The 13761-nt window shown below is 41.6% G+C and overlaps 1 protein-coding gene across 1 annotated transcript in view; it reads right to left on the minus strand.

Annotated features, from left to right (window-relative positions):
- Window positions 1-1059: 1059 nt before the first annotated feature.
- The window catches only part of SHISAL1 (shisa like 1), a 42496-nt gene continuing 29794 nt past the window's right edge, over window positions 1060-13761 (minus strand). The window contains exon 4 of the mRNA XM_042890260.1: window positions 1060-1418. Coding sequence (XP_042746194.1) covers window position 1418 — 1 coding nt within the window. The 3' untranslated portion in view covers window positions 1060-1417. The remainder of the gene's footprint in view (window positions 1419-13761) is intronic.

The following is a 13761-nucleotide window of genomic DNA, read 5'->3' on the forward strand; positions in this document are numbered from 1 at the left end:
ATCAGTATCCTCTTCAGATCTTCTTTGGAGACCAGGCACTCCTATGCTCTCTAGTCCTGCTGGCTCCCCCAGCAGTAATTGTTCCTGGGGAATTCAGTTGCATACTGTCATGCACTTCAGTAGCTATGAATTAGTTCAGATCTCTCAGGAATCTATCCCTTTTGAGTTCAACTTAAGACTAAAATGCTCTGAAATCAAAAAGGCTAAAAAAATAAAAATAAAAAAATACTTATTCACAAGGTGCTTCTTTATACTCACTGGCAAAGTGTTCTTCATGCTGGTTGTACAATCAAATATGTCATTATCATAAAATTACTTGCATCCATGGGACAAAAGATTAGGCAGGAAAAATTAATGTGGTATTAGCATGACACTGTGTTGCAATTTTTAGATGAACTCTGCTTAGTTGTCATTGCCAGATTTTCCACACATAGATCTTAACAAATGATTACATTTCACAGAATTTGTTTGTGTAATTGATATTGTGTGATTCTTAAGTAAGCCTGTCCTGTGGAAAGTTAAGTTAAGCTATCATAACTTAGTGACCAAGTACTCCATGTCCTTCTGTGGCAGCATCATTGCTCTTTTGACTTACAAGTGAACTCTTAGATTTGAGAGGGATAAACTCTGACACCAGTCAGTGGCTGAGGGAATTGGGTTATTGCCTTGTAAAGCAAAGGGACAATGGTATTATTGCTTTTGTAATACAAAGGTTGTTGCTTGTCTTCTAATATTCTTTCAGCTTCAAGGAGTATGGGGGAGGAATGGGGTGTCTGATGCTTCTTAATAAAAGCTCCCCTCTTCAGAAAAGCATGTGAAGTTGAAGCTGAGATGTATTCAGGTGTTTGATATCAGATGCTATCCTGCAGTTTGATTGGTATTAAAGGCTTCACATACCTTGTTATGCATGACAACGTGGGGACTGCCAGCATCTACTCTATTGCGACGAAGTAATCACCAGAGAACTTTGGAAAAACTCACATTCCTTATTCCGACATTTAGATTAGGCTCAAATGGCAATAGATGGATGGGGAGGCAAAGAAAAGTTATGTACCAAAGGTTTGTCTTGTGATCTTTTTCCACCTTTGTCCAGATTTGCCAGAGCAACTTTATTTTCTTCCTACTGAGCACTTTCTCAGACATTATGTTTCCTTTCAAAGATAATATTGTTGGTCTAAAATTAAAATATTGCTTACGGACTACTGTCTTCTGGAAATTCTTCCTACATTGTTTGCCTATAGAGGTTGTCTGAAAGATGTTTCTCTCCAGGTGACTTGGTCAACCTCCATCTGGTCCTTTTTCTCTCTCTGCTTCTATCCACCATTTTTTAAGCTCTTGTCATTGAGTTGTTTCCTTGAAAGCTGCTCCATGGAGTCTGATCTTACCTCTCCCATCCTGAGGCACATCAATATACTTTTCTGGAAGACACAAAAGACACAGGTTCCCACAACGCTTTGTAAGCATTCAGCATCAAAGTACTTTCTGTAAAGATAAAAGCATAGTATTCTCAGGTGTGAATTTAATCTGGGAAGGTAGCAAAAGAGCAAGGAAATGGGTGAGAAAGAAAAAACTACAGACACTCAGATCTGAGGTAAAGACAATAATCAGATTATATTCCAAATCTCTTTTTTTCTATGTGTATGTGGGTTACTGTTTCACATTGCTGAGCCACCTTCTACCTGTGTGATGAAAAGATAAAATATTTACCTAAAAGGTAACAACTGCTCAATTCTTCATTTCCAGTGCAAGCTGTCCACTCTGACAGTACAAAGTGCAGATGACTTCCTTTTGCAACTATAAATTTACTTTGAAGTAAATTTTACTTGCTTACACAATCTTACTTTTGCTGTTTACATGAGCAAAAGGTATTCCTGTGACCATATTGTAAATGCCTTTAGCAAATATCCTGGAGTTTTCCTCTTGCACTTGTTACCAAGGTACGCATCAGATCAAGAACAGACGGATTACTCCAACCTCAATTCCTTTCATATGATGAGAAAATGCTGTTTTTTTCTACTTCTGCATATATAAATGACTGTATGTTATAGCTATGCTTTCCTTACAGAATTGTTGTGTTTATTTTTTTGCTCGCAACAAAAACAACGGTGTAACTCCACCCATCTTCACCTTGTGCTGAGTGTGTAATTATGTGATACAGGAACTGTGATAGCATGTAGAAGTTGCCTAACAAAGAAAGTGTTGAGATAGACGGGGACTGCTAATCATAATGATAAACTGAAGTGATGCATCTGCTTGCTTGAGTAGGAAAGCATTAAGGGTATGAGTAGAAGCTGTCGGAGGCACAATTAGGTATCCTAGTAACAGCAATACTTTATTAACCTCTCCCAGAAGATTTCTTTGTGTACTGGGTATTCCCAAGTCCATGCGCTACATTATACATGTTGCATTTCATTAACGTATAAAATGCAAAGAAACATCTAGTTCAGACAGCAGAATATCCATGGGAATCAGAGTGCTTGAGGTTATCTATCTACCCATCAAATCTGTTTGGTGTATGAGGCAGTATATGCTCACTATATCCTTGATAGCCTTATTCATATTAGAAATAGAGCAAAAGTATTTTGGATTCTGTTTTTTCACTGTTCTTTTTTGACAAAAATGGCCACTAACAAATCTGCAGACCTGCCTCTCTGAAGGCAGAAGTTTAAAAGTAAGTTTGCTTGTATCTAGAAAAGAACTTCCTGACACTTGGCTATCACTAATTTAATAAACAGCCGAAAGAGGGGAAAAAGAAGAGTGAGAGCATGTGCCGTGGCTTGGAGCCACCTGTGACCTTTACAACACCTTCGGTACCTTCTTTTCACTCTTTTGTGGAGTGCTGCATGGGCTATAGCTCAGATTGGATCAGACCCATAGAATCACAGAGATGTAGAATATCCTGAGTTGGAAGAGACCCTCACAAACCACTCAGACAAACTTCTGGCTCAACCCAAAGTCCAAACCCTATGGCTGAGAGTGCTGCCAAGATGCTTCTAGAACTCCAGCAGCTTGGGTCCATGCACACTGCCCTGGGGAGCCTATTCCAGGGCCTGACTACCCTTTTCTTAACCCCCAACCTGACTCTCCCCTGATGCAGCTCCATGCCATTCCCTCGGATCCTGTCACTGTCCCCAGAAAGAAGAGATCAGTGCTGCCCCTCTGCTCCCCGTATGAAGAAACTGTAGACTGCCATGAAGCCAGCCTCTTGCACCAAGAAGGAGGCACCCACTCTCTGTTCCCCCAGCTCTGGCTGTGGCTGGTGGAACTGAGCCCAGTCAGCACAGACGCCAGGCTAAGTGTCGCTGCTAAAGGTGCAACTCTCTGCTTACAACCTGTTGAGTGGCACACAGGCCCAGTAAATTCCAATTCATGACCATGTTCTGCTTCCTCTCAGCTTGACCCATGCCCTAGAATGAGAAGTGTATGGGGGCAGTAACTGCAGGTTGGACTGATGATGGACCAGTCAAACTGGGAGGTTTGACAACAGTGGGATCATTGGAAATGCTTGCATTTTCCTAAGGGAAAGAAATGCCAATTTCTATGCATGGTTAGCTAGAGTGCTTTCAGCAACAAAACCTTGTCTTGTGGTCTCTTATATTGGGTTTTTACATATTAAGAGTTGATGCACTTGGAGCTGGCTCAGCTTGCTGTCACTCACTAGCACAGGTCACCATCCACGTGTTACCCAGACTGCCATTATTATGGCTCTGCCTGGCTGCTCAGGGGACAGACCCGTCATGCTGCATCCATTCACACTGACAGACAAGGAAGTAGCTAGCTAAGAAATTGCCTCTATCTTCACAGCAATGGCTTTGCAAAGCAGCTTAGCTCCACTGAAAAAAAAAAAAAAAAAAAAAAAAAGTCATCCATTAATAACAAAGGAGTGATGCAGAGCCTCTGGAGAGAAGGCTTTTTGGGGGAACTTTTTTCATTTTCTGACAAATGAAGTAAACAGTTGCCACATTCCTGGTTCCAAGGCCTCTTGCAAAGTTCGTGTTCACATAAAAACACTATCAATCACTACAGCTCCACCAGAGCCGAGATAACAAAGCAAACACCCTCTGCTGAGATAACAAAGTGAACAGCCTCTGCAATGTCCTCTTCTCTCTCTGGTATAAAATTGTATTATGCTGATCAAACGCACCCACCCTGATCTCGAGGTTCCGGTGCAATGCCTTCAGCTCTGCTTGTTTGGGAAGTGGAGGAAAAGTTTTTTATAGGAGGAGCTCAGATGCTGGACTAACAGACAGCTTTCAGCAGCAGGAAACCCTGTGTGGATGCACTGATTGTTATAGGCACCAGGCATGTCCTCCTTTCCCATAAATGGAAGGACAAGAGAGAACAATGCACAATGCACCAGAGTCTGAAAAAAAGCCTCGCAAGTTTGAAAGGAAAGGATATGGAAAATGAATTGCAGGACAAGTACCAAATGAAAAGCCATTCAGTTGTCTAAATATATGGCAAAGCAGAAAGAAATAGAACATAATCTAATCCCTCTGCCTAAGGAGTATGCAAAAAAAAAAGGAAAAAAAAAAAAAAAAGGAAAATAGTTTTCATGGCTTGGCATCTGTACTGTACTGTCCAATGATTGTGTTATACAAGGCAAACAACGCAACATCCAAAATGTATGCTAAAAGAATGCTCAGGTTACCAATTCTAAATCCTAAAAGGTATGAAATGCAAGAATTTAAGACTGCCTCTGCAGTCTTAATTTGGCTCCCTTGTTTGGGTAAAGAAAAGCAGAAAGCCTCAGACTTTAGATAGGGCTTGTCTCCTTTCTTTGGGAAAACTTTTCTTTCTTTGGGAGAACACCAAAATAGCTGAGTGAATCACTTTTTTCCAGTGTAGTGGCAACACTTCAGACACGACTAACATTTGCTTCAGGTTGGAGCAGTAGTCTGAAGAGGCCACAAATATTGTTCTTCTGAGCTATGAGCATTTCAACATCAGGCAGTGGCATGGGATGTTGCTATCTTGACATGGAGGAGCATCAGTGTGGCCCTTGTTTTCAGCCCCAGGCTGTGATTTCTTGCTGGCTTACATCGCCTCTGGGGCCCCACAGATTCTCCCATGCATCATAGAACCTTCAGGGGGTCTGATAAAAGGGCTGCCTTTAAATGGAGGCAAATCGGTTTTGTTACAATCTTTACACAAAATTACTGCTGTCACTGGTAGCCATTGCTAATGTTTCTAAAATACCAGTTGGCTCAGGGCAGAGACATCTGCTGCTTAAGAGTTTAAACAAAACCCAGGCACTGGAAATTTTTGACTTGAGAAACAGACTGATTTTTCAACTCGTATGTTCTTTCTGCTTTAGCTGACAATTCTGCAAAGGTGGAAATGTCTCAAAGTGTTTGAAAGCCAATAACCCGGGAAGTGTTAGGGATTAAATGGAATGAATATGTAGCAAATGTCAGATTGATCAGAGTGAAGTTTATTCCTCAGCTGCAGGACTAAGAAAAAGAGGCTGACAAAACCAGAAGCTTCTGTCCTGTTAGGTGTATTCTTGGCAGGTGGGGGCACCTAAATGAGGCCAACTGAGAATTGGACCCTTTGCTAAGCAGTCACAAATGCCTGAGAAATTGCTGTACATGAGCTGTTAAGAAACACCCTGGGACTTACTGACAGGCCCACAAGCCCAGGGGGCATGGGACTGAGGGTATGCTGAATTCTGCTGGAGTGTTTTGGAGGGTATCCTTTTTGAGGCATACACCAACTGCATTAAGCTGGTGGCCCATGATTAACCCAATGCACATGTGAGTGGTGATTAGAAAGGTTACTACATGCTCTGGACTAAGCGTAGATGGAGAAATGTGAATCACAGTTCTGGGGTGTAGCACCAGAGTGCTTAGCAAATTGAACAGTTCCCTGCTGTTTTAAGAGAGACCTTACTGGGATTTCTCTGCCTTGCCCTTCTCGAGGACATAACCTGCTCTTTTGTCCTCATAGCTCATGAGCCATCATCTTGATTCAAGAGCATCAGCAAAAGGCAGGTATTTTTACTCAAAGGGTGGTGACACAGTGGAACAGGTTGCCAGAGAGATTGTTAATGCTCCATCCCTGGAGGCATTAACATGGAGCCCTGGATATGGCTCTGGGCAGCCTGGTCTAGTGGTTGGCACCCTGTACATAGCAGGGGAGTTGAAACTAGATGATCTTTACGGTCCTTTTCATCCTAGACCATTCTGTGATTCTATGATTTGCAATGGGGATCAGCTGTGGATTGGAAGAGATTGCATTTATCTCTTGTGTTCTGGAAGGCTGAGGCCTACTGATAAGTCTTCTGCAATGTGCTCAGAAGGGTGCTGGCATGTGCCCAGGACTTCAACACCATGCGAGAAAACTTTTTCTGGGGTGGGTTCACTGCAGTCCTACTGAAGCAAATCGTAAAAGTGAATTCTCTGTTAGCTGTCTTCAATACTGGAGCAGTGCAGCAGTACATTCAACAGTAGCAATTACTGCTAACAGAATCACAGAATCACAGAGACACCAAGGTTGGAAAAGATCTTCAAGATCACCCAGTCCAACCATCCACTATCACCCATAGTTCTCACTAAACCATGTCCCTCAACACAAAATCCAAACATTCCTTGAACACCTCCAGGGTCGGTGACTCCACTGCCTCCCTGGGCAGTCCATTCCAGTGCCTGACCACTCTTTCAGAAAGGTAGTGTTTCCTAATGTCCAGCCTAAATCTCCCCTGGTGCAGCTCAAAGCCATTCCCTCTGGTCCTATCACCAGTTAAGCGAGAGAAGAGGCTGACCCCAGCTCACTGTAACTTCCCTTCAGGTAGTTGTAGAGAGCAGTAAGGTCTCCCCTGAGCCTCCTCTTCTCCAGACTGAACATTCCCAGCTCCTTCAGCAGCTCCTCATAAGCCCTGTGCTCCTGACCCCTCACCAGCTTTGTCGCCCTTCTTTGAACCCGCTCCAGGGCCTCAATGTCTTTCTTGCAGTGAGGGGCCCAAAACTGGACACATACTCGAGAGTACTCAAGCCTCAGTGCTTGAGAATACTTACAGTGCTTGAGAAAGGACTACGCACAAAAGTTCAGAGCTTTTTGGTAAGCAAAGCTTGGGATGTGCTAGGATCTCAGGTCTGCTATTAATTAAGCTAACAGAGAAAACAGGTTTTAGTAATATTTATGATTGCACAAATTAAATACATCTTCTGTCCCATCAGTGGGGCTGGGTGGGAAAGGAATGAAGATGAACAGGATACAGTTTTTTCTGTATTTTACTAAAGGCTATATTTTAAAATACTCACCAAGCATAGTGTATTGAAATCAATAGAGTGGCTAACATAAATATGTATTACTTACTGTGAATAATGGTTCCTGAACTGTGAATGATGATTTCTGAAGTAATTCTGTGCTTCTGAAATATGTACTTTTCAATTAGTAGTGATGTGTTTCATCTGATAGTTTCTGGCAGATACTCCCCAACACAACTCTCCTGGACCTCTCAGCTGGGGAGACATTGAGTATTTTTGAAGGAAATATGAAGTGTTCAAACTTCTGATTTATGAGTATTGAATAGAGAGACAGATGAAGGTTTGAAGCATAAATTGAAAGATGATTACTGAAAACTCTATGTGTTTTCCCTCACTGAAGTACATTGATTCTTTAATTACTTGAATTTTTTTCTTCCTTCTATTAAAGCTATTAAAAATATATGTATACTCCAGACATCCTGGGACTACCAAAGCACCTTAGATGTGTGGATCACCACCTGTAAGTAAAATGGCAGCAAGCTGGACTGCCTGATTTGCCTTCTGAAATCCTCCATTCACCATCAATGTCTGATAAGCTGGATCAGCTGAAGATACAATTCCTCTGGCTGGTTGTTGCCCAGATTTCCTGCAGGCTGATGTGTGGCAACTATTAAATAACTGATGTACTTGAAGGCCAATTAATTTGCATAGTTCACAAGAAAAAATGGTTTTATTATGTGCAGTTTGAACTACTTCTGATTTTTGTCAAGACTTCAAGGAGTTCTGATGACAAACTCAGTAGGAGTATGTAGTTAACAGATTTCTTGTTCTATTTGAGCCTGGGGTCATTCTCACGTGTTTTCTTACACTGTATGTACATGTGCAGTGCCAAACGTTTCTCCCCTCTCTTGTGAAGTCCCAGTGGCTCAGAGGCATGACGAGTGCATCCCCTGAGGCTATACCCCAGGCACAGTTACACTGCAGGTGCTTCATGCCCCTGTAAGTGGGCAGTGGATGGGCGCTCTTTGGGGCAGGCCTTAACATTCTACTTTTTTTTTTTTTTTTTTTTAATTAAAACAGTAAATGCTCTTTGAAACCCTATAAAAAAGTCTGAGAACCTTTGAATATTTTTATGTCAGTGTTAAACGGTCTGAATGATTTGAATGTCCCCAATTTCAGCTCATCCCAGTTTCCCAAAAGCTGATGTTACGGGCTTTCAAGATCTGTTTCCACAAAGGGGCTGTGACATACATAAGATATTCAAGTGTTCTTTGCATTTGCAGAGCTCTAACACAGCAGTGTCAGATGTAACTCTAAAATCCAAGAGAACACAATGAGAAGTACAAGAGGCTTTACAAGAGCATGCCCTTCTATGTAAAATTGAAGTACACGATATGAGAAAAAGGCTCCTTTCATGCTGGCTGACAATTTGAATTTAACAGTTCCATAAAATTTATAGGATGATGCATATGGTTTAGGAGTTGACATTAATTGAACTGCCCAGAAAAGATACCAAGTGAATGAAAAATGAGGTCATACATAAGTATTGTAGGTAGATGTATAGGAGTATGAGTACACACACATATATTTGTATGTACACCTGCATATTGCATTAACATTTTGCCTAGTATTCATAATTTATATTCATCAGGCTGACAAGTTCTGTAAATACTCTGACAGATTCTTTATGTAAGTGGACACACAGTATAGAAACTAGCCCTGTTTCTTCACAAAATTCAAGAAGGACTGACTGAGCTAAACAAAAGTGGGCTAATCTTCATCTGGTGACTAGCCCGCTCCTGGCATCCTATCTCTTTTTGCCCTTGTGATCTCTACCATCTTGGCATCAGCCAGACGCCACTTATTAGAATTGCTGCCTGGCACTTCCTGAAGGCCAACAGCGGATTAAACTCCTATGTTCCTGGAAACGGAGCATTGGAATCTTCTGAAGCAGTTTAGATTTGAGTGTGCTTGTGCTATCTGTAGAGCTGTAAGGTTCTGACTTCTTTCAAGTTCTGTGGAGGTCAATAAAACCAAAAGACATTGAATTTGCAGAATAATTACATTAGAAGCAGATTTTTTTTCTAGATTCCACCAGAAAGAAGGCAGCAAGGTTGGTTTGCAAAGCAGAGATAAATGTACTGCTTGAATCTCAGCTGGATCATCCACAATGGCTCCTAGTGCAGTGGAACAGTCCAAGCTCTTCATTCCCTGCTAGCAGGGTGGGCATGCAGGGATTGAGGGCTGTGTGGTTGCTTGTAGAGGGAGGTGGCCAAATCCAGTATCACCCAGCAGCCAGGGAGGTCCCGGGTCCCTCTGCATGCTGGATGCACTCCTCCGTTCCCACTTCACCTCAGCCCTTGTTTGGCTTCCTCAGTTATGCTCCTCTCTTGCTCTTGTTTCCATCCTTTTTTCTCTCCTGTATGTTGAAGAACTTCTAGAGCTCTCATTTCGCCTCCACGAGGGCTGGAGCAATGTGCACATGCTGTGTCCCTTAGCCCTGTCTGAGCCTGAACTTGCTCCAGCTGCAGAATAGTCAGTGAAGAAGAAGAATTCCAATGCAGCACTGGAATTCTGATCCCCAAACCTCAGGGTTTTACATTTGCTCTTTGTTAAATCCACTTTTTAAAATTTATCTTGGCAGCATACAGGAAATTCATTCATTTCTAGAAATTAAATGCTTATTGGTGACATATGGGAAAAAAAAAAGTACCTCTTGAAATAGTTGTTTCTTTTACCAAAGCATCTTATTTTCTACTTTTGCTTTTCAATACTAGGAAGGCTAGTCTCCCAATATAGAGCTCAAGAAAAAAAGGTAGCAATTTCTGTGATAAGAGATAGATTTCAGTGTAGGAGGAGACATCACAGCATTGTGTTTCTTGTAATTGCTCTTTTTCTGCAGGATTTTTTTTTTTTTTTTCAACAGAATTTGCATGGCTTTTCCAGCAGTATGAAATTCAAACCTGTTTCTGCTAAAATAAATGTCTGAATACACTCCAAATAGGAACACAGAACATTTTTAATGTTAACAGAATGATTGCGGCAACAATTAAAAAGATGAAGAGCAAAGCTGTCATGGTGTAATCTGGTTATGGTGCTTGGTTTCCTGTTGTAGGTCCAGTATATGTTTGTTTTGCACATAACTACTAAAGCAATATGCAATTCTTAACGTTATTTGTAGTTAAGAGCAGAAGAGCTGCACCTGCAAGAGCACCAATGGAAGCAGCGCTGCCTGTAGAAAAGTTTTCTGCAGGATATCCCTTCCTTCTCCCTCCCTGCTTTACACACACAGTGAGACCTGGAGAAGTTGAGGTGAGTTGGTGTGGACAGAAGAATCCAATTCAGCAGAGGGCAGGTACTTTCTCTTTTGTGGCTACCTGAGCTGCATCATTCAGCTCTACAGAGCAAAAAGCTTTGATTCCGGTGATGGGACTGTGACTGGCTTATTGCCTTTAAATTATCTCATGGCTGTATTGGGTTGCTGGGGCATAAAGTTTGCTTTGGTTGCAATAGGAGCTTTGTGCATGTATCTGTGACAGCGCATGACCCCTGCTGAGGAGCAGTTCTTGAGTGCAGAAGAAGAAAAGCTGTGCTTGCCTGGTGCCATCTGGCTGAGGTATCCCACTTGCTATGGATTGGTTTGAACAATCATTTATAAAGCATGGAAATTTCTGTTTTGAGCAGTTATGATGGCCAACTGGATGTTGCTCTCTGTTCTGTGTTATTCGTCATTATTTGTTCACTTGTTTGTGTTTGTGCATGTTTGTATTGTGGATCCACTGCATGCTCATTTTTTCATGACATATGCATGCTTTTTGCAGCTGCCCTGTGCTTTTCAGGTGTGCACTTTAATATTGGACGAGAGGCAGAAAGGAAGTAATAATTTAGAACGAATAATTCAACAATAGGTATCACATGCACTCAGTGTAATGGAGAATCCTGCTGTGCTGTGTCAATGTTCTTGCATCCACTATAATCTTAGAGTACTTCTAAATAAAAAATGGGAAGCTGGCAACATACAAAAATAATGTTCACTTCTTCATCTCTCCTACCACCATAGGCTTTCTGTGCCCACAGAACAGTAGTGACAAGGAATTAGCAGGTGATGCTAAGACCAGAATTTGCTCAAAGATTTCCATGCTTTGGTTTGCTTACGCAGCCACCACAGAGTCCTATTGGCATCAGCAGCTAGTGTGCAGCAGCTGCATAATCAGGAGTTTATTGAAGAGCTGGGGATGAAGAAGGACATGTTTGTCCCCTGCGTTCCCAGACATAGAGGATGAAACAATTGGAAAAAGCATTGTGTGATTCTGATTTGCAGCTGTTGGTTCCTCTTCTCTGTAAGTCTAATGTGAATGCAGTGCTAGAAATACTGATGATGGTATGTGTCTTTTGGGAGCCCAGCCTCACACGTTCTCCAGCTGTTCTGCTTATGCTCCTCTGTTTGGCCTCCTGTGCAGTTTCAGATGATGCAACCAAGACAGAGACTCTTGCTTATACTTCACAAGTCATCTTGCCTTGTTATAAAATCATACCTAAAGGGGTATTTTGGTGCAAATCAAGATATTTCCTTGCAGAAATGTACACTTAAGTGAGCTGAACACCCCTGCCAAACTCCAGTTGGATCAATGATAGTGACATGAATGAGCTCATCTTCCAATATACTGACCAAAAAAGAGATAAGAGTGAGAATCACCCAAGTGATTCAGTCCATCCTAAGGGAGATGAGCAGCCCTCTGGAAATTTTTCTCTCAGTGTGTCAGGGAGGATGTCTATATAACTGGCTTGGGGTATATGCTCGAGTTTCAGATGGCTAAGCTGACTGAGGTTAATTCTTCTCTTTCTCACCACTCTAAATTTGAATAAATTGATCAATCAGGTATTAGATGTTTTCATTTTTGCTACAATCCATCGTTATCTGAAATCTCCTCGCAAGAATTTACAGACTGGAATCAAATTAACTTTCAGTGCTCTTTTTAGCCTTCAGCTTTTTAAAGTTCTTACAGTTTAACAGACTTTCCAAAACTCAGACCAGCCCACAGCTCTTTTCCAAATGATCTCCCACCTGCTATTAGCTTGTTTTTTGCTACAGGTGGTAAAGGCGATGTTTTCCCTCCAGCACTCTCATCGCCGCTAGTGAGATAACAGCTCCCTACCTTTAATTGGCATTTCCATCTTTATATACTTAATAATTTATTTAGCTCGCTTAGTCATGATGTGCTGCAGGAAGCTCATGATGGCTAATTACCTATTGTATTCCTGGATATTTTAAATGTAATCAGCAATGCCTGCAGCATAACGGTTAAGAATAGGTTGTGCTTTTTCCCTGACTCTTATATATCCTCCATCTGCTACGTAATGCAAAATGTGCATCTTGGTGCAGTGAGGCAAGATCCTCACACAGCCTCCAGTAAGGCAGGAGCCTCCTCTGTCAGCCTCCAAGAAACTTGCCCTAGCATGAGGTTTATATGTGCAGATCCACTCACTGTGCTGCCATGTGGTTTCCACGAAACCCAATTGGAAAAACTGGTATTCACCTATGTTGTATGTGGAGCAGGCTGAACTTGGGATAGCTGGAGCCAGAATCTATAGACATCTATGTACCTCCACAGTCCTAGGATTTAGTGCCTGCTAGTTATAAAGAACGGGTGATCCCTGGAAACCGCGATATTAGTTCGGGGGAGAAGGGCAGGGTCAGATTCTTGCCCTTGTCAAATACATCCTCCAGTGGGGCTTTCAGTAGCCAGATGAGCTTTTCTGCCTCATCTGTCACACTAAAATAAAGTACCGTAAGCACTGTGAGGATAAATACATCTCAGAGCATTAAGAATTCACTTCCTTTCATAGCATACAGAACAGTGTGTAACTCCAGTTATGGCTAATGGTCATGAGAACTGACTTCAAAAAAGATAAGGAAACACTAGCAAATTCCTTAATTTATCACTAATTTTGTTATCTAAAATCTTATCTAAGCTTCCCAGACCATGTTTGAAGTAATCTAAATGGGAGAAAGGGACAAAGGAAATAAGGCAGGGATTGCCCATGTAATCACTGGAAGATCAGGTCTTGTAATGGGAATTGGATTATTCGTCACTACCCTAATTGCTTAACAAGCTCTTTTGCTATTATTGTGCTTCTCTGTAAATCTTCCCTTACAGCTAGCATTATTTTGTGGATTACAGGTTAAGTATAGTTGTGTTACTGCTTCAGGTATTCTCACTCTTTAAGTTCCTTTTACTTTACGTACTCCCAGGGAAAAGAGGCAACCTAAGCAACAGCCGGCATATTCTGAACCAAATTTATTTTTGGTTTCAGTAGCACCATAGCCTGGTTGTATTTTTAACACATTCACAAAAAAATTCATTGCCATTTTTACTTTATTTTAGTTGCACAAACAAATGGTGGGGCTCTTTTAGCAGGGACACCCTTCTTGCTCTGAGCTTTCAGAGGCTTCATGAAAGAGTAAAATAGAAAAAAGAGGAAAAAAGTCAGTCCCCATCCACTCGTGTAATTTTCTTAGATGTCTAAAAAATGTAAGTTAAGTGAGCATTTC

Source organism: Lagopus leucura, unplaced genomic scaffold, assembly GCF_019238085.1.
Source record: "Lagopus leucura isolate 7727_CA_CO unplaced genomic scaffold, USGS_WTPT01 Super-Scaffold_100159, whole genome shotgun sequence".
Taxonomy (NCBI): Eukaryota; Metazoa; Chordata; class Aves; order Galliformes; family Phasianidae; genus Lagopus; species Lagopus leucura.